This window comes from Falco cherrug, chromosome 9 (assembly GCF_023634085.1).
Source record: "Falco cherrug isolate bFalChe1 chromosome 9, bFalChe1.pri, whole genome shotgun sequence".
NCBI lineage: Eukaryota > Metazoa > Chordata > Aves > Falconiformes > Falconidae > Falco > Falco cherrug.
The window spans coordinates 17234043-17255414 of record NC_073705.1 but is presented as its reverse complement, the minus strand read 5'-3'; the positions used below and the strand labels follow the sequence as shown (position 1 = coordinate 17255414).

The 21372-nt window shown below is 40.9% G+C and overlaps 1 protein-coding gene across 14 annotated transcripts in view; it reads left to right on the top strand.

Annotated features, from left to right (window-relative positions):
• FNBP1 (formin binding protein 1) overlaps positions 1-21372 on the top strand; it is a 111107-nt gene that overhangs the window by 46865 nt on the left and 42870 nt on the right. For all 14 annotated transcript variants that reach the window (XM_055720994.1, XM_055720985.1, XM_055720998.1 and 11 more), the window contains 2 exons: positions 11851-11913; positions 12795-12899. In XM_055720994.1, the coding sequence (XP_055576969.1) occupies positions 11851-11913; positions 12795-12899 (168 nt within the window). The remainder of the gene's footprint in view (positions 1-11850; positions 11914-12794; positions 12900-21372) is intronic.

The window sequence follows — 21372 nt, the reverse complement described above, 5'->3', positions numbered from 1 at the left end:
GCCTCCAGGCATCTTTCATACATCACCTGTCTTACTCCATACCATCAAACACTAATGCATCAGTCATGCTCGTCTGCAGGAGGAGAAGGTAGCTGTTGTGTAAATACTGCAGAGGGCTGATGCTCTGCAAAACCTTTTGTGATTTGAATTGGTATTTCCAGAAACTTTGCTGGTGGAGTTCTCATTCTTGTTGCTTGATATGTCATCATCTGCTATGCTACAAGTTCATGGAATCATTTAGGTTGGAAAAGACCCTTAAGATCGTAGAGTCTGATCATTAACCCAACACTACTAAGTCCACAAAGTTGCTCTAAGCCGTAAGTAAAGATGGTTGCTTCTGGGGCTAGAGCCACACACAGGAATTGGGAGACCCACATTCTTGTCTTGTGTAATTTGAATGAAGTCATTCAAGTGTCCAAATCTCTGTAAACCCGTACAAATTCCCAATGATTTCAGTATGACTGAGGTAGATAAGCAGCCTTGCTCTTGTTGCAGTTTCCTACCTGGAAGATGGTAATGATATACACAAGAAGTGTCGTAAGTATAAATGGATGAAAGATGAATTCAAGTACAGCAGAAAGTGGTCAAGCAAATATATAAGACTAAAGAGCCTCTGTTTCCAGAGGAAACCCCTTTCATATGCAACAGGAATTTTGCATTTAGCTGTCATGGAGTATGAGGGGGGTGATCTTCAAACACATGGGGTCTGATGCATGCCTGCATAACTCTTGTTTTCGTGCTCACTTAGCTCTGTTGATTAAAGTGGGATTACACCAGCAGATGATTGGGGTTGCACAATAATAAATAACACTTCTTTGTTTTTCCTTGATAGGTACAAGTCTGTAGCCTGTAAGCAGCACAGAATCTGATAGTATATAAAGCCTTACATTGCTTTTATGCTGGATAAAATCCATTTGGCATGCCATTTTTATGTATGTTGGATTTGTTTGAGTACTGTGAAAGATGTACTCAATGGCTGCTTATGTCATGTTTTTCTATATGAGAAAGTTGCTAATGGTGAAAATAAAGGAAGAAGCAGCTAATCGGAAAAAGGCAGGACAGTCTTCAGATTGGACAAGTGAGATGATTTGCAAATTCAGTGGTTTAGTGCTGTTCAAAAGCCAGATATCTCCTCTTTCCTTGGGCCCCGTTTGGAGCTTAGGACAGTTCTGCACTACCTTTATGTTTTTACAGATGATGTGCTTTGTTGCATGACTGGTTTTGATAGTCAGAAAGTGATAAGAAAAAACAGACTCTTTTTGTGAAACTTGAATATCCTTAGCAACAAAGGTCAATCAGTATGTTAAACTTTGTCATATTATGCATTCCTCTTCAATGGGATAACCCTCATTGATGTTACCACTGTACCAGATGAGTTGTTTTGCCCTCACTGTCACTGAAGTTAGTATGCCCTGCCTGCTTTTCGCACACAGTGTGTGTGCATGTGAGAGGAAGAACTCGTCGTGCTGTTTCACTTCTTCTCAGCTGTCTAGTGAAGTGAAACTTTCATAGTATAGTTCCTCACTTCAACTTCTTGTATTCTCTTGATCTTGGTGTGTCCGTGCTCTAATGTGAGTAATTACATTTTCAACCAGGATCTTGCTAGCTGCTTCAAAGCTGAAATTTCAGTTCTACAGTGTGTGCATGTCATGTCCCGTGCACCTTCTTTTTGCAGTTATTGAGGCCAGATACATGCGACTGAATTCTCCTTCACTGTTTGAAGACCTCCATCACCAAGCCACACACATCAGTGGGGGATTGTCTCTCAGAGGGCTTTAGGGAAAGAACTTGCTTCTGCAGATGTTCTTTGTGCCACCTCAATTTCATCAAAACCTTACTTTGGGGTAGCTGTGGAAGGTGCATGGGTCATGACATGCACACGTCTGTTGAGCTGGAGGCCCTGCAGTATGACAGAATTGGGTCTTAATCTTGCTTGTCTGTGACAAAAGAAAAGGAGATGATTCCAGTAATGTCAAGAGGGTTGTTTGGATTTTACTTGATGTGCATTAACAGGTAATACATTTCCAGGCTGGAAACATACTCAAGAGTTCTACTTCCACCCGTGGCAACTGTTGATGCTTTTGATAGTGGCTCCTAAGCAGACCAGTTACTCTTGTATGAGAGAAAGGTTGCCAGCATTTTGATTGCTTAGGTGGGGGAATCTGCTTCTTCACATTGCTGCACCTGCCAGGTTACTCAGCATGCTTTGGTCTATTTAAAAAATAAAATAATACACACACACTGGGTTTTTTTTGCTTTGTCACCATCTCTTTTATTGGTGACACCTAAGAGGACTTCTGCGCAAACATGTAGCCAGTGTGGCCCAAGCATTGCAGATGTCTTTATTTTTTAATTAAAGCTTCACAGGGGATAGCTTGGTTTAGGTATTCTCTAAACTATGGCTGAGGAAAACTCTCAATACTGTAGTCTGTCTGGATAGAAATTCAAGAATTAATTCCTGGGACAGTTCTGATTTAGATCTGTGGTCACAAACTAGGTCCAACTCATGGTCTCCTCTGGCAACAGCTGCTCTGTGTAGCTGTTGCTTATGTCAGCTCTACTAAAATGTATTGGGGAGTCATGAGCTATCTCTCTTATTACTACTGCTGCTGCTTTCATCTCCGCCTCCGTCTCCCCTTGTGGGTAGGCTGGCTCCATACAATCAAGCATGAAAGTAAAGTAGAAGCCAAGAGTTTTGGTGCAGCACTGGGATTCTATGGTTGGGAGAGAATTTACCTGATGTCAATACATTCCATTTTGTGTTGGTATGGAAGGAGAACAGGGAATGAACGCATCTTTATGGGTACCATGAGGGCAAAAATGGCCTGGTTCTTTATCATGTGCCCTCCCTGTGTGTATTCATAAGGGGTGTGTGTGTACATGTCAGAGAACTTCCTGGGTTTTGTAGACTCTGAGGTGTTGATGAAAAGTAAGTAATTGGAGGAATTCTGCCACGTTCATTCATTCTGAATAGTGCTCTGTTCTGCAAATAGTCCTCTGGTTTTCAACTGGATTTCTTCACAGCATAATGCATCATGCAAGTCTGAGATAGGATGGCAGAATATGACCCTGTCAAGTGCACAATGGATTTTTTTCCATGTTGCATTTTTGCCTCAAGGTCTCCATATTTTTGGAGCACAGCTGTGCTTTGTGTGGCAGAGGAACAATGAGACATGGTTGCCTTCCAGAAATGGCAAACTAATGGCAAAATGGGTAGTAGGAAGAGGAAAAGAGAGACAGTGAAAGGAAGCGACTTGCTGAACTTCAAACTTCAGATTGATGAGATCCAAACTAGCTTTTCCCCAGCTCTTTTTCTGTGACTAACCCACTCCTAGCTTACTGCCCCATGAATGGAGTTAAAAGTATTCAATTTTAATCTAAGTGTAAGGGTATAAAAATTGAACGTTAATAAATACTTATGTTGCCAGGTAGAAGCTTTGCAGGAACAATTTATGAGCAGAAGGAGAACTCTGGGCATTTATGGGGGATTTTGTTGTGCTCAATAAATACACTGCACAACGATCCAACTCTGTGTATTCATCCACTCTTTCTTACAAGATATTTCAGCTGTATTTTCATTAAGCTAAATTGTGCCAATAGCATATGAAGTAGTAGTTATAAGAAATCAAAGAAGGCAGAAAATTGTTTATGAAAGATCATAATAAATTCTCTATATTCTTACTGAGCATTTCTTAGTTTTCCTTGAACTATGGCACATTAATGAAACTGTTAAATATTTGTATGTATCCTCTAATCATGCTGTGAAGAACTGTTCTGGGGTGGAAAAAGCAAATGCTTATTTACAGAAGTTTCTAAAACTATTTTTGTGTGGAAAAACTATACCTTTCAGATGGATGGGAAATTATTATTAATGTGAACTTTGGATTTAGCGGGATTGAAGTTGAGACCGCTGGATGTAATATCCTGCTCTTCCCAGTGTTGAAATGGGTACATTGAACTATGAGGTAATAGTTCAAATAATGTAGTTAAACAGAAGCCAATTTATTTAAGGGTTCTGATTGGGAAACAAAATATGGTTACTAGCAAATGTAGTTACCTTTCCTGTGAATTAGCCTGAATATTGCACTGCAGAGCAACAACATGTTAGAGAGATGAGTACCATTTCCTGCTTGGTGCATGACTGTGGCCCACCTAAGGGCCAGAGAGACTGAGCATCAGCTGTGTGTGTGTGTCATAGTTTAATGTGTATTAATCCAATACAATGAACACTAACAACAATTTTATTGTAACACAGTCTGATTAGACCTGTTGTTATCTCAATGCTTTGTGCCCCACGTTGGGCACCAAAAAGGACTGTTGAGGTTTAACCCCGGCCAGCAACCAAGCACTATGCAGCTGCTCGCTCACTCCCCCCTCACCCGGAGGGATGGGGAAAAGAAACAGAAAGGAATGTGAAACTTTGAGGGTTGAGATAAGACCAATTAATAATTGAAACTGAATAAAAAAGGGAAATAATAATAACAATGACAATAACAGTTATAATGAAAGGGTGGGGGGAAAGAATAAAATTCAGAGGGAAAGGGAGAAAGGAAAAAAAGTGATGCACAGTACAACTGTTTCCAGCTGCTGACCAATTCCCAGCCAGTCCCCAAGTAATGATCCATAGGCCCTGGCCAACATCCGCCCCCCCCCCCCGCCCCCCCCCCTGCATTTATATACCAAGCATGATGTCCCATGGTATGGAGTGGCACTTTGGCTAGTTCAGTCAGCTGCCCTGGCTGTGTCCCATGTGAATTCCTTGTGCACCTCCAGCCTTCTCACTGGCAAGGCCTGAGAAACTGTATAAACATTACCTAGCAACAACTAGAAACATCAGTGCATTGCCAGCATTGTTCACATCACCAAACCACAGCACTGTACTAGCTACTAAGATGATGACTCTATCCCAGCCAAAACCAGGACAGTATATTTTATCCTTTGTGCTTTATCAAGACAGACACAGAGACTGGCCTAAAACAAATGAGCAACAATAGAGCCATTCTAGTAGAGCATACCTTAACTGTGGGCAGATGCTGTTTATCTAGGGTCTAATGTACATGATGTGTGTGGGCATGTGTAGTTGGTATTTTAGATAACATTCAATATTTTACCTGTCTGATGCAGGCCTTGATGCTCATGTGTGGGTATATGTATACATGAAGGCTGTATGGAAACAGCTAAAAGGTTGCATCTCTTTAAAGAAATAAGTATTTCTTTGCCTGTTGAGGCATTAACTTGTACATCTTCCAGTTTTCTTATCACTGCAAGAGTTGTACGGGACTGCTACAGACCGCTTCTGTGGAGGGAGGAGACTTTCTTTTGAGATGGCATCTCTTGGTTGTGGATCAGTGGAAGAGAAGCATTGTGACAAGACTGGGAACTAGAAGAGGTGGGAGCTAGAGTATTGTGCTCCTTTATTCTCATTGAAGGATTTAAAAGCACAAACATCTTTTATTCATACCTTAGTTTTCAGTAGTAATGTTGGATGTCCCTTTGAAAAGCCTATAGGTTTGGTCTCACAGAGCACTCTGGCACAGCTGGCCTTTTAGGGATATGATTAGCCCCCAAGGATGAATGTGAGAGTGCGGTACCTGATCTCCAAACAACCTGTCATACCTGTGTGTTTGCTCACTGAATTTGAGGCCTTCTGGCCTGCTGCTGTGAAGCTAGGTGGTTCAGCCAGACTGCTCAAAGAGTTGGCCTGTGGCACAGAATGCCTTTGAGGATCCCTGTAGCTTTGCTCCCATGGAGTTGTTTAGCTAAGCTGTAGGAGCGTAGTGCTGCTCTGCTGAGAGGAGCACAATGCATGGTTGTCTCTGTGCCTGAGAAGAAGTTCTGAGTTATGATTACCAGTATAAGGACTTAATCTGTCATATGTAGCATGAAGCAGCAAGTTACTATGAATGTTACTGCCACAGTGACTTTTAGGTTTATACTAATCACCATGATTCTTTTGTCACATCTCCCAGTAGATATAAGCAGCTAGTTCTGGTTGTCTTGTGCAGCTGAAGTAATCTGATCTTTGAAGCCCTAAAACTTTGGTCTGAGCAGTCTGCAGCTGGAATTCCTTTGGAACGCACCGCTTCAAGAGGAGACAAAGTTAAATTAACATAACTTTGATCAGATATTCATATCACCTGTTTCAGGTTTGATGCAGTTGATAGGCACATGTTAAGAATAACATTCATATGGAAGGTTGCAAAGGAGAACAGGGTCATGCCACAATATTAAGAACTAGCACTGATGAGTATGTGTGAAGATAATTAGGTGTTTCACATCAATGTTTACAGGACTACCTTATGCAACTCCTATTACAAATGAGAGTGGTAAGACCTCAAGAACATGTTGCTATTCTTGGAAACAAACATTTCTTTTGAGAAGACTGTTTCCTGTCTTTGCAGCCATGAAAAGGAAAACACTTGACACAGCTTTTTGCAAACTGAGCTGAGAAAGTTGTGGAAAAAAAAAATGTTCTCTAGCAAGGTGGATGTTGGTCTCTTCCTCCAAGTATCAAGTGATAGAACAAGAGGAAATGTCCTCAAATTGCACCAGGGGAGGTTTATATTGGATATTAGGACAAATTTATTTGCCGAAAGGGTTATCAAGCATTGCAACAGACTGCCCAGAGAAGTGGTGGAGTTACCATCCCTGGAGGTACTTAAAAGACATGTAGATGTGATGCTTAGGGATATGGTTTAGTGGTGGACTTTGCAGTGCTGGGTTAATGGTTGGACTTGATGATCTTAAAGGTCTTTTCCAACCTAAATGATCCTATGATTCTAATCACTGGCCATTTTAGGAATCAGTTGTACAAAAATGGAGATAAGAGTTTGAATTGGAGGAGGAAGTACTACATTGTTAGGATGTGCTTATATTGACCGTCAATAAGAGCACAGAATGCTGGTTGCAGAAGTCAGTTGTCACTCTTCAGTGTTTTACCTAGTTTGAAAACAGAAAAGAGAATGAAGCAGCCTTGTCATATATCTTTTTTTGAAAACCGTTGAATAGGATGTTGTCATATGAACCATATGCTATACATATAAATTAACTAAGATTATTCTGACTATTTCAAATATAAAGGCACCACAGATGTGCAAATCTTAAGTTTAACCATGTAATCAATTGCTGTTTACTTCCTTAAGAAAAACAAGGGTGTCTTGTTACAGCCTTTCTTAAAATGCTTTGCATGGTCAGTTTTTGATACAGCGTAAGCAGACCTGTTGTCATGCTGGTTGTCTATGTTTCAGGCAATTCTTTCATTTAAAATTACCTAGGTATTCCTCAGAAAAACTACTGGACTGTCCAGTCTTTCATAAGATGCTTTTAACTACACCTTGCTTTTCTACTGCTCCTCTGAAAATGCTAGAAAGATGAGAGCCATCTTCTAACAAGCTTTTGTTGTCTGCGCTGTGAGCTGTGTGGCTATGTAATCCCTCTGCATACCAAGAAAGTTTTGCAAAAATATCCCACTGCTACTTACCGTAACAGTGTTGGCAGTAACAGGTGCTGTACTGTAAGTAGCTTGCTCGCTGCTCCCAGTGTTTTGATCAACATGGGTGAAAACTGAGCCTAACAAAAGTCAATGAGGGTTTTGTCTTTGATTAGGGGACAGCCACGATTTCTCTGCAGCTGTTTAAAAACACAGTCAGCATGGTAATGAGGAGAACATACCAGTTGCGATGATTTGTTTTAAAAAGGAAAAAACTCACGCATACAGTGTGTCTTTATGTGGATTTCCTGCACTTCCTAAAACTCTTCTTCCTTTACTGTAGCTGAGTATTCATGGAGCTGGGAGTTTGTAGAATATCATGAAAGCTTTTTAAAAAGTTGATCTAATCCACAGTCTTCATATAAGCAACTTAATACTGTGCTGAAAATCTCTTAAATCTTAACACCTCTTGTGAGATCACCTAAAATATAGATTATTGAGTCTTACCCTGTGAGCACAGAATGGATGGAGACATGGTCAATTATGGATTCATCAGAGCACCCTATGACATAGTAACTGCATTTGCTTTAACACACAGGAAAACATACAGTTGTGGTCACGTAGTCAGTATGGTCTGAGTTTTGGTAATGCTGCTATATTTCAAGCTCTTTAGTAGGTCTGATGCTTAGATAAGATATTTTTCAGGGAAGTCTTGAAGTTGGTATAGTAATGGCTAGCCTAAGATGCCAAGGTATAAATTAAAAGGTGATTCAGGGAGGTCGCAATGAACAGTAATAAAACCAAAACTTTCACTTTGCCACGTTTTTAATGTGTGCTTCCAATGCTGTGGCTGTAGCCAAAAAGTCTGGAGAAAATCATGGCTTGTGAACAACCAGTGCTGCCACTGCAGATGTCTTACTGGCACACTTGAAGTGCGAGTCATGAATTCAGTATCTTGCTTGTAATCTTGAGTTTTTTACATAGAAAGCCTGATTAGTGTGCATTAGTTTAGGTATTTGAGGGGGGACAAGTAATATTGTATATTGTATCAACTACTCTAAAAATCACCACATGCTGCTATAATGTGTGTGACTAAGGATGGTAGTTTTCCATATGATTTGCTAAATAATTTGTCGTGTATCCATTTGCTGAATCATCAGGTGTAGAAGAACCAATTATTTCATTTAATTAAAAAAAAATCTTTAAATTAGAACTTGTATCTTGAAATCTTATGAAGGAAGAGTTGATCTTAAGGTTATATTTATATATTGGTGGTGGGGGAGCTAAAAGATGTTTGCTGTTTAAGAAGACTATAAATTAAAGGAAATTAGTTTAAGGAAGTTGAAGCTAGTACAGAGTTTGAGGAAACTGGAGGCTTCCTGTATGACTTTAAGCAGATCACTTAACCATACTGTCTCAGTTCTCTTACCCATAAAATGAGGGCAGTGAAGAAATACAGGTAGTTGAAAGGTCCCACTTAGTTGCTTTATATAAAAATTCATTTTTGGAAGGCAGAAGTCATCCTTTGAGGGCAAAAGATTTGCAAAAGCAGAAAAGCTCTCAAAGCTGTTAACATGTGTAGCTTTATCTCTGATAACAAGGATATATATGTGATAACACCACAAGAATTGGGGGCTTTAAATGTATTTAGAAAATGGTTGAACTGAAAAAGGCAACATTGCAATGTGATATACCTGTATTTACCAGACTGTCACTTGACACTGGTTCCTTGGTGTCACTGTTTAATAATCCTCAATAACGCCCATTTTACATCTCCGTGCTCTGTTTCTGTAAATTAGCTTTTGAAAAAAAAAAGTAGGCAAAATGTAGCAAAATCTGAACAAGATGCAGCTATGTGGCTCAGGCTTACTGCTTCTCTGGTATGTACTCCCAGCATCTTGTAGATTTTATTTTACAGAGAAACCAAATTTAGAAGTAACAGGGATGGCTTGTGCAAAATAGTAATTAATCAATAATGTAGTTTTAAAGTCGTTTAAAAATACGATCTCAGAGTGGCCCTGCTACCTACTATACTTTTGATTCTCCGTTCATCCTTCAGCCCTATGTACAATTATGTTCTGTTGAATTAACCTGGCATGTTGGTTTTCCTAAGGTTTATGGGTCATTGACAGTGTGAGGTTTCATGCAGGCCAGCTGTTCCCAAATCAAGTCCTTTCCTACACTCAGCAAAGTGGGAGCCAGTAAAGAGGGGAGCACACAAGCAGAGGCTGGTGGAGGCAGGAAATGCAGTATGAAGGCAGCCAAGTAATTTTACTCTTAGCTTCACTGTTAAAAGACTTTCACAGATTCCTTGCTCATTAGTAAAATGTTGAAAAATGTAGTGTTAAATTGTTCCTTGGGACTATTTTTGTTGCTCCTTGGGACTGTTTCCCTATACTGTAATTACAAAAGCAAGCCTGAAATGAGGGGTGTTTCAAAGCTCCTGGCAAGGAAGACACGGTGTCTGTGACAGAGCTGAAAGGAAATGAGGATCTACAGAAGGAAGAGAAATTGCCTTTGGACCCTTTCCCCACCACTCAGCAGTTTTACAGTTATGTCTGGGGTTTTTTTAATGTCATAATATGGTGACTGAGTTTTTGGAGAAGCCTAGCACAGTAGGCAGGGTTCTGACCTGCACAAGTACCATCAGAGCTCATGGCAAAAGGTGTCTTTCCCCAGCCGCAGCAGTGCCAGGCTTGTCAGCTGTGCTCCCTTCCATGGCCCGGCTGCTGCCCCCACTCCCTCCTCAGTTGGCAGGAGTAGAGCCAGAGTTGTGCATGGCACGTGCCCAGGATTAAAAGTATTACTGACATGCCTCTGTTCCTTGCTTTGAGAATTTTTATGCAGAGATGATAACTATTCAGAAAGTTAGAGTGCCCCTGTGTTCAACTGTAGGTGAGCATCCCTCCTTAACAGTCAGTGTCTGGGACTACAGGTAATAGTATCCAGAGCACTTGGGATACTGTGGTGTTCTGTTCTTGCAGACAGGTTGAAAGTTGTCATGATTTTGAAGGCAATAAAAGTCTATTGCATGTGGCGTGACAGAGAATTGCAGTTTTGGGGCTTATTACTGGTATGTCTGGTGGAGCCAGAAAGGCAGCTAGGAAATGTCAGTAGCATGTTTGCTCCAGAAACCTGCTTCTGACAGAGGAAGATAACAGTCGCTGTAGTGGAAGATGCAGGAAACCAAGTAGCTGCCAACTATAAAGATCTTGCAGGCACCTTTTTCTAACTTCGGCATTTTGTGGCACACTACTGTTCTGAAGTTGGAGTTTTTCTACCCTAACAATTGTTGATGTTGCTTAAGATATATCTAATGTCTGATAATGCGTGGGACTGAGAATGCATGCATTCTAGTGAGTTGCAGTAGGATTATCTGGCAATATCAGACCTTAATTTTTTCAAGTTTACTGTGTGAAACCATACCTGTATTCAAGTAAAACATCCTAATTGCCAGTAAATAACATAGCAGCATGGCATTTCTCTTCCTGTTTGTAGTTTGCTGTATTTCTTTCTCTTACAAGGTGATTTTTAAAAGGAGTCACTGGTTCTAGTAGTCAGTTGGGGGCTGCATTAACTTTTCTATTTAGAGCTGGGTCATTGACTTATGCAGTGATCTTGAATGAATTGCTTATCCTGAGGAAAAGTGAGGCAATAGAGGGGGTAATATCTAAAGCGTATTATTCTCTGATGGAGAGCATTCTGTAAGGGCCAAGAAAGGTTATTTAAACCAACTGCAATTAAGAGTCTCGCTCCAAAAGGCATGTCACGAGAATTTCCTTGTAATGCAGTATGTAGTGGACATCCCACATTTAAAACTTTTGCAACACGTTACTGTTGCACTTGTGCATGGGAGAGGAGGATTTCTGGAGGGACCCAAAGAATGGAATACCTCTCAAGAGACATGAACAGCTGGCCTTGCACATGCAGCCAGTAACTAGGAAGAAGAGGGTTTTATGTTGAGTCTGAGTGAAAATCAGGACAAACTTCAGTTGTTAAAATGAGCTGATCAAGGGCATCTTGGTAAATTCCAAGCAAAGATAAATTTTAATTTAGAGCTAGTGTTTGGTCAGTATCCAAAGAAATACTCTTCAGGTTCTGTGGTATGGGAAACCAATAATTATGAGATACAGTGAACAATACAAGGTAGAACTGTGAAAGGGATTAATTAGCCTCTAGTCTAAATAACCACTGTAATTGATGCAAATATGTATCTGCAGCCTGCTGAGACATTAGCAAGTCATCATACACCTACTCAGTTTACCAGTGTTGCAGAACACAGCTGTCAATAATTTCTGGGGTTTTTTTTTTCTCTGTCCACCCCCCACCCCCCCTTGCCTTCTGGAACTCCTTAAGCATAATTGACTATTTGTTCTTTTGTTGTTCAAAATTTTCTTTTCCTCTTTTCTTTTTCTGAACAGCACTTCCATGATGGCAGAAAGGCACAACAACATATTGAAACTTGCTGGAAACAACTCGAAGCAGTAAGTGGAAACTCCTCAGTTGTGACATTTAAGCCATTTTTATACTGTTTTCTTAGAGATGTTTCCAAACATTATATTTGGAAAAAGAAGGACGTATGGGTAAAACCTGTAGAAATGGGATATTCAAAACTCTGCTGTCTTAAATACACTGTTAGACACGAAAAAGTCTGTTTTAATAGTACATTTGGTTTTCTGTGGGATCCGTGGCTATCATGAGTTCATTATTATATTATTATTATGAGTTCATTATGATATTCATATCATCAAATATTTCATTTGATATGACTTGAAAAGTGTGCTAAGCATTGTTGGAAATGCAGAGTCCCTAAGGGTCCTATTCAGATATTCCACTGCACACTGAATAGCTTCATACTGCATGAATAAATAGAATGTGACCATCTCTTGAGTAAGGTGCTGTTTCCCAAAAGTAAATACATTGGAATTGTTGCTCACGTGATAAATGAACAATGAGACTGTAAGTAGAGGAGAGGATAAAGAAATGGGACATCAGTAACCATAAGTCCTGCTTGCAAGTGTGTGAATCTTGGTAACTCACTTGTTGCGCGTTCTAAAAATGAGGGAGTTAAGTGCTGGGAGTGATTTGGTCTACAAGAGCAGAAAAGATGCTAACGGGGAAAAATATTGAAATACTAGTGATGTTGTAGAATCAAGCAGTCTGAAGAATGGAACAAAATGTGTTTCTGGTAACTTTGTCTGTTTGAAGTTCTTAACTATGGAAATGTATTCCAATGTGAACAAGTGAGACCTAAAATCTGACAGTTGTTAACAGCAGATCAGTTTAGGGGCAGGTATTGATTTTTAGGTAGACTTTGGTATCATGTTTCTTTCCCATAGTGAAGGCTTCTATTTTTCCTTTTCAGAGTAAAAGGCGGTTTGAACGTGATTGCAAAGAAGCTGATCGAGCACAGCAGTATTTTGAGAAAATGGATGCTGACATCAATGTTACAAAAGCAGATGTTGAAAAGGTACGCTAGATGCTGGAGAAACTGTTTATAAACATGAATGTGATAGATGTAGTTTTTCAATCCTGCTGGTAGGATAAATCCTGTGAGTCTTAATGCCTCACTTAAGTCAGTCCATAGGCTAATTAAAAATAGGGAGCTCTCTGCAGATATCTTTATTTGCATAAAGATCTAAACATACAGTCAGTTTTCTTCAGTGAGGTGATATCTGAGTTTAACATAGCTGACATGGCTCTAAATGAGCTTATGCAAAATCAGTTACAACTGGCAACCCAGATTCGGTGGCAGCCAAGCTTGTGAGGGCTCCCTGAGGGGTGCTTGCAGTTACCGTGCATTGTTGGTTGCTCTGTGATCTGGGTAGAACTAAACATCCTGCCTTTTGAGCAATACAAAGAAAAAAAAAAAAGCAAGAGTGGGGAAGCAGAAGCTTAAAATATACTAAACCGAATTATAGGTAAGGAATCTTTTCTAGTCCAAGATAGCAAAAGCTACATTTTACAAAAGCTCCTCAAGATGTCTCTTTCATTCTGTTCTCTGTTAATGTGATCTTAGGAAGCTATCAGATACAAAATTTTCTTTACATCTGTGGGGTCTTAAGATACTTCTAGTCTGCTGAGCATCAATGGAGGTTGTGTAGAAGATGGTATCAAGGACGTTATTAGAAATGAGGACAGTAAATGAAAAAGCAGCTCAGGAAATTTCCCCAAAGTGCTATTGTATATCAAAGGAAAAAATATCTCTGTGGTCTTGCAATTTGCTTGGCTATTAGTTGTAAATTCACCATGCAGATTTGGTCCTTTTTTGCCTTCTGGTTTTGTCAGGACACTTTACAGATGAAAGCATGTACAGGATTGTTAATGGTGTAACATCACGTGTGGGTTTTTCTGCCAGAAGAGGATCATCTCTGCTTTATCTGTATAAAGTGATTTTAAATACATTTTTTTCATACATAAAATTAGGTCTTGCCCTAGATATTTTATCAAAGCTGAGGCCATGTTAAAGTGACATTACTTACTATTTGAAATAGAGGAATGAAACTCCTTAATTCTACATCTCTTTCTAAGGCTGGCCTTTTCTGGTCTGAGTGAAAGGCTGCATGTTGGCGGTGTATCAGTCTGACAGTGTTAGATAAATTCCAGGAAGCAATCCCTACCTTGGTGCTCTTTCCCTGTAAAGTGAAGCAGAGGGACTTCCCTTCTAAATTTCTCTAGCCTTTTATTGTATATATTTTAAATTATTTATTGCAAAATGAAGCTTAGTGATATCTTGAAAGAAAAAAAGAAATCTGTTGTAGTTATGTGTGGTGAGTAATCTCAGGAGAAGCCATTAGTCGACTTTCCAGTCAGTCAGTGGGGTAGATGGAGAAGCAAAAGGTTATCAAAACGAGTGGAATGTGAAATAATATTACTGAACAGAGAGAACAGTGTTTTCCAAGTGCATGTGTTAAACTGGGTTCATCCATGTCAGGCTGTGAATAATGCCCTTTCTTTGCTTCCTCTGCCCCTGTGACTGGGACTGCTCTTACATAACTCCCAAGTGCAAAATAGGATATTGTTTAACAGAGGGCTGCTGTTGGGGCAGCTTTCGCCAACTGACTCTAGGGAGGTGCAGAAACTGCTCAGCTTCAAATGAAACAATATGATGACTTTTACCTCCTCCTCCTATTGCAGCGCTTCTGATTTCTCTTGCCCGTTATGGCTTGGCTGTTGCACTTCTACTCTCAGAAATTAGTCTGGCTAGGAAAGCAATTTGGCTGCATTCAGAGCCAGTGCTATTCACTCTGGCGGAACAAGGTGCTCTTCAAGTAATGGGATCAGTTGCCCTCATTTCTTCAGTTTAGGTTTGACACCTTGGCTACTTTAGCTTGTACCTGCAAATGCGAGCAGACACAAGCTATTTTTTGCATCATGCATTAGAGAGTAATGGAATTAAAATTCTGCAGTGATCACAATGACACATGCAATGAAAAGAATACATAAATGCAGTTCCCTAATGCACCTAATGCTAAGCTACTGTATGAGGCTCTGAATTGCTTGCATCTCTCAATCTTTCAGTTGTAGCCTTTGAGAACTACAGCAGTAAATTCTGTGACGCAGCTGCCAGCTACCAGCACTTAACATGGCCTTGCCTAAGGGATAACTCTTTGTATTACAGTTTGCTAGGATTAAGTAACCACAATAGTGTCAGAGAAGCAAGTGAGGGTTACTTTCCTCCTTAATTTTCCAGGGCTGTTTTCAAAGGGCCTCAGGTGAATGCTCAGAGACAAGGCCGGATGTGCAATATGAGTATCTTCCACGTAGGTTCAAACTCCTTTTGTAGGACCTGCTCAGGTTAGATATGCAGAGAGCACATAATCTGTGCCACTTCTGTGTCTGTTATGGGTTTGATTGTCTTTGCAGCCAGCCAGTCTGGTAGTTGATTTTAGAGAGCAGGGTGGTTAGCTTTGTTTCCTCCTGTCTCCTTTTTTGGCAGTAGGAACAGGGAGAAAGAGACTGTGTTCAGTCTCTGCAATGGTCATGGGCTTTATGCAGGAGTCAAAGAAGAGAGTGGATTAGGGCCCCTGAGCTCCCTTCCTGTGTTTGCACTGAGCCTCTAAATTGCTAGCAGCCAGCGTTTGCAAAGAGGTGTTTAAGTGTTAATACGAAGTGCAGTTTGGCACAAAGGTTTTGTCAGTTCAGTTTGGCAAAGTCAGGGTGGGAAGCTGTACTGTGAAAATATCCTTACAAACGAAGTAAGTGGTGCAACATGCTGATGCTAATACTGGGAAGCCTTGTATGTATAACTGTAAGATTTAGCTTCATCTGGATCGCAGTGGGATGTGTGCTTTAAAGCAGTTCTCTTTCAAAAACCACAGCAGAGCTGCTTCAGTTTTTGACCATTTGGGGAAATAATCTCTGTCACCAGCACAGAGCCAGTGTACATATAAGGAAACGCTCTATTGTTTGTTCCTTCTCCTTAGAGCTGCAGTCACTAAAAAGCTGACATCCTTATGGGATAATGTGGTACCCGGTGGAGCCTTTGCAGGCTTCTTGCAATTAAAAAAAAATCAGCTGGATTTTCTAAAGCTCTGTTTTCAAAGTAGGCTTTTCAGAATTTGTTTTTAAAGAGGAGGTGGCTGAGGCCAGCCATGGGAAGGGGTGAATGCTTTGCCTCTTGATTTGCACAGCATCTGAGGGGAAGGACAGTGGTTTGAAGTACTTGGTGTCAGGCAGGATCTGTCCTTTTGCTGAAGAGTAGCACGGTTGTATGTTGGCATCCTAGGTAATAATTTTACCAGATGACCACTTCAGCTTTGAGCAGTAAAAATGAGCTGTGCGTCAGTTCCCAGAACTGCCGTCCTGAAGTTGAAGCTCATCACCTTATTCTGATTTTTGTGCCTGTTATGTTAGGAGGGTTCCACCTTGAGTGGATATAAGATTAATGTAAATGTGTTCTGGATTTAGAAAGTAGTTTAGTCGTAGTAGCTTTAGAAAGACATAAAGTGCAAATTTGGCTTAAAGTCTCGTAAGTCAAGAAGCTTCTGACACTGTGAAAAACATGGGGTGGGTATTTTGTTTTGCCTGCGATGGGTTTTTGACTGACTCTCCTTTAGTAAGTCTTCAGCTGACACCCAGAAGGATGAGCTTGTGTTAAGACTTTATTTGTATCCAGTGACATTCAGATATCTTTTGTGGGGCAGTGGGGTTTTCCTACTGATTTTATTTTCTTACATTATGTCTGCCATATCCAAGATTTTTGGAGTCCCCCTATAGCTGAAGATTTGCATAAAGGCATAAAACCTCATACATTATCACCATGACATTAATTTTCTAGTCTGTAAATATAACTACAGAGAAAGAGTGATGTTACACACTTGAAGTTTCATTTTCTCTTCTCTTTTCATACACCATGTTCCCTGGGTGCTCACCATCAATTTCAATGCAATGTAAAGAGTCTCTGTCACCCTCCTTACCCGTAGAAGACACATCCACTTATGTTGCCTTGGGTAGTCATGAGCTGAATCACTGGCAAATTCTTAGTGAACATAATGTCGAAATACTGCTACTTAGAAATTGGAACAAGCTGATCCTCCTGTCTGTGCAAACTCAGTGATGCTGTAAAGTGAACTGCTGTTCCAGCCTGTAGGCTGCTGTTCTGCAGGACACACATCTCTTCATTAAGAATTGACACATCCTTACAATGAAGGGTGCACTAGACCTGGGCACTGGAGAAATCTGCGAGCTGTGTTTCAGCACTATCCTGCATGCACAGTTTACAGTATGCTTTGTCGGAACAGCAGTCAAGTCACAGTGGAGCCGGGTGCAGCGTGCACCACTGAAACCCCGCAGGCAAACCACAGAGGAACATCTCCAGCTCAGTGCTGTGTTGTTGCAATGTGCATTACTGAGGTTTAGTTGATTAAGACTGTCAGCAGTGAACCCTGCAGCATAACCTGAGATTGTGGGTGCCTGCCTTCTGCAGACCATAACTTCTTAATGGGCCGAATTTTTCAGGAGATGCTGAGTCATCTGCCCTGTGGCAGTGTGACTTGTATCTACTCCCTCTCCTGCCTGCTTTGAGGCACCTCCTGGCATAATGAATTCCTCAGCATACTGGAAAATGTAGTGCCATGCAAAGGTAACGTTAGAAGGTGAATAAGCTCTACAGTGTTTGTGTCATTAATATGGCAGGTACTTAGTGCAGTGAATAATTCCAGAGGCTTTGCTTTTCCTGTACTCTGCTGTGAATTTATAAAAGTGTAGCAGCAGTGCCTCAGTGAAATATGCAGGCAATGTGCATAAGGGTCAGCCCTGAACATAATGCAGGAGGGCCTGGCCTGTGCATTTCTTATTTGAGTTAGATGTTGCATAAGACTTTTCCCATGTTCTCTGTGTGGTGGTGAGTTTTACGTACTTCAATTAGGCAGCTGCTTTGCTTTTACTCCACAAATAGAACTGGCTAAGTCCTGTGTCTTACCTTGTGAGGTGGGTCAGATTTCCCATCAATTCAAATGTAGTCTTTTCTTTGTAATGTGATTTAAGGCCATTAGATTCACACTTATGTCATTCCTCTGGGTTATGCAGACCCCAGTCTTCTTTCTGAACTGCTTCCTTCCTAATGGGACGATGTAGTGTGTGAACACAGGGAGTCCCTCAGCACAGTAATTTGCATTTCTGGAAGAATAAGCCTTGTTTACAACCTGCCATCTGTGACACTGTATATAGCAGCTGTTTCCCTTTTGAAATCATGACTAACTTAAGAGTTTTGATTTCTAGTCAGTAAAGAGTTAATGACTGCAGCAGCAGTGGCTGGAAAACTTCATAAATATCCATATGTATCCCATGCATACACTGTGTTTGGTGTTAAGAGATCAAGGAACAGAAGCACCAGTCAGTTTTAGTTGTAAGATAAAGAAATCCATCTGAACTTACATTTCTTCTTAGCAGTACTCCTCTGCATTAATGCTCTACATAGCAATTTGACTTGAGTTTTGTAACAGTACAACTTTATTGGGAGGTAGATTGCTAAAGGAGCAAAAAAGTTAGGGAGTGAAAGGGGTTGTGAAGGGGAGGCTTAAGAGCAACTTCTGAATTAAGGATCAACTGCACTTTGAATCAGAAGTGTAATGTAACCAGCATTCTTAGCTAATGGAAAACAATTGGCTTATGCTGTGCAGTTGGAAAGATTGTTTATAGTCAGCCTTATTCTGTCAAAATATTAGAACAGATCTTTTCTCCTGTACAACTAATGCAAAATAAAGCAGAGACCTCAGAATTTAGCTTCTTGTTTGTAAGTTGTTCAGTTTAGGTTAATCATAGAATACCAGGTTGGAAGGGACCTGAAATACCATCTGGTCCAACCTTTCTTGGCAAAAGTGCAAATGAGACAAGATGGCCCAGTACCCTGTCCAGCTGAATCTTAAGTGTCCAATGTTGGGGAATCCACCACTCCCCTGGGGAGATTATGCAAATGGCTGATTGTTCTTTTTGTGAAAAATTGGCCTCCTGCATCCAATCGGAATCTCCTCAGGAGTAACTTATACCCATTACCATGTGACTCTTTGTAAAAAGGAAGTCTCCACCTTCCTTGTAGCCACCCTTTAAATCATGGAACATGGTGATAACGCCTCCTCTAAGCCTTCTTTTCTCAAGGCTGAACAAACCTGGTTCTCTCAGCCTTTCCTCATATGGTAGGCTTCTCAGTCCTTTGATTGTCTTTGTGGCCCTTCTCTGGACCCTCTCCAGCCTGTTCACATCTTTTTTTGTATAGCAAGGACCAAAACTGAAGGCAGCGCTTGTCAGGCCACACCTGCAATACTGAGTGGAGTGGGATAATGAATTCTTTACCTCTGCTGGTGATGCCCTTGTCGATGCAACAAGCATTCTGTTGGCTTTCTTTGCTGCAGCAGCACACTGTTCAGCCATATTGAGCTGCTTGTCCACCAGCACTTCCAGGTCCTTTTCCACAGAGCTGCTCCCCAGGTGAGTAGATCCGAGCCTGTGCTGCCACTCCTGGATTATGTTTTCTCAGGTGCAAGACCTTACATTTGTCTTTGAACTTCTTAAGGTTCTTGTTCTCCCACTCTTCCAGCCATCCCGCTCTTCCTGAAAGGTGGCTCTCCCCTTCAAGGTATCCACTTCCCCGCTCAGTTTGGTATCATTGGCAAACTTCATCAAGGGTACACTTAATCCTATCTTTCAGATCACTTATGAAAAATTAAACAGTGTTGAGCCCAGTGTCAATCCCTGGGGGACCCCACTTGTGACAGGTTGCCAATTTGAAAAGAAGCTGTCTACTACCACTCTCTGGGTGCAGCTTGTCAGCCAATGCCTCACCCACTGCACAGACCACTTGTCTACACCATAATGCATCAGTTTTTCTAGGAGGAGGCTGTGGGAAACCATATTGAAAGCCTTGGAGAAATCCAGGTAGGCAATGTCCACCACTCGCCCCACATCAACTGAGCAGATTACTGTGGTGTGGAAGGTGATCCAGATTTGTTAAGCACGATTTTCCCTTTGTGAATCTGTGCTGGCTTTTCCCAGTCACAGACTTCATTTGACTTGCAATAGCTCCCAGGAGGATTAATTCCATAATTTCCCAGGGACTGAAGTAAGACTCGTGGGCCTATAATTTCCTGGATCCTCCTTTAAGCTCTTCCTGTAGATGGGTGTGGCATTAGCCACCTTCTGGTCTTCTGGGGGTGTCCCCTGATCTCCACGACTTCCCAAAGATTATGGAAAGCGGCCTCAAAATGATGTCAGCCAAGCTCTCTTAACACCCTCGGGTGGATATTGTCAGGGCCCATCAATTTGTAGGGGTCAAGCTCCTGTAATTGTTCACATAACAACTCTTCCTTAACTGATGGTGGGTCTGAGTTTGCATCAACCTGGATTTTTGTTCCCAAGGCCCAACAGCGCTGGTAAAAGACAGAGGGGAAGAAAGGGTTTGAGAGCCTCTGCTTTTTCAATATTGTTGGCCGCTAATTCACCTCCCCTGTTTTAACAGTGGGATGGTATTTTCTTTCTGTTTCTGTTTGTTGTTTGTGTACCTGAAGAACCTTTTTCTTGTAGTTTTTGACATCTCTGGACAATTTCAATTCAAACTGAGCTTTTGCTTTTCTAACTGCAACTCAGGTGTGCCCTGGCAGTACCTTGTAGTTCTCGATGAGGTATTCGTCTGCTTTTCCATCTCTGGTATGCTTTTTTTTTGCTTTTGAGCAGACTCAGAAGCTCACAGGTAAGCTATTGCATTAAGTGAGTGTATTGTACCCTTAAAGTTGGTCTTTAAGTCTAACACGTTCATACCAGTAACTTTCTTCAGCATGGACTATCCATTCTGCATTGACTATGTTTGTAAATTCTTTCTTGAAGAGAGATGAATAGAACTGTGCCCAGTATTCAAAGTATGAACTAAGTAATCTATTACAAGTCCTGAAATAATTTCCATTATTTATATTAAAGAAATAATTTCCATTACGTATATCAGTATTTACATTTATACACCACAGAATTTAACTGCTTATGCAGTACAACTAAACACATGTCCTGAAATCATTTAAGCATAGTTGGCCACTGCTTCGAATACATCTCTTCTTGTTACATCCTCCCTCAAGTCCACATAGCTTTCCACCCACTGTGAGCACCTTCTTTTGTAATAAACTAGAGTTTTGGTAGGTATCCTCATGGAATTGTGTTTCTCTGAGCAGTGTGGCAAGTTATTGAATGTTAGCAGGGACTTGTAGTTTGGTCACCTAGAGAGTTTGGATGTTAAGTATTCATGACATGAGAATGGCAGTCCCAGGAGACAAACTTAGGGATTCAAGGTACAGTTCTTTGGCTGAGGCCTTGGTGCGGTGTGCTGAGAGGTGCTTCTCTGACACGTGTCATGGTTGGTGCATGCTGCTGTTCTTAATTCCTTTGTAATGGCCCTTCTCTTACACATCGCGTTCAGACCACTATGAATGCTTTGCAGACTAAATTGAGGTGAATGATTG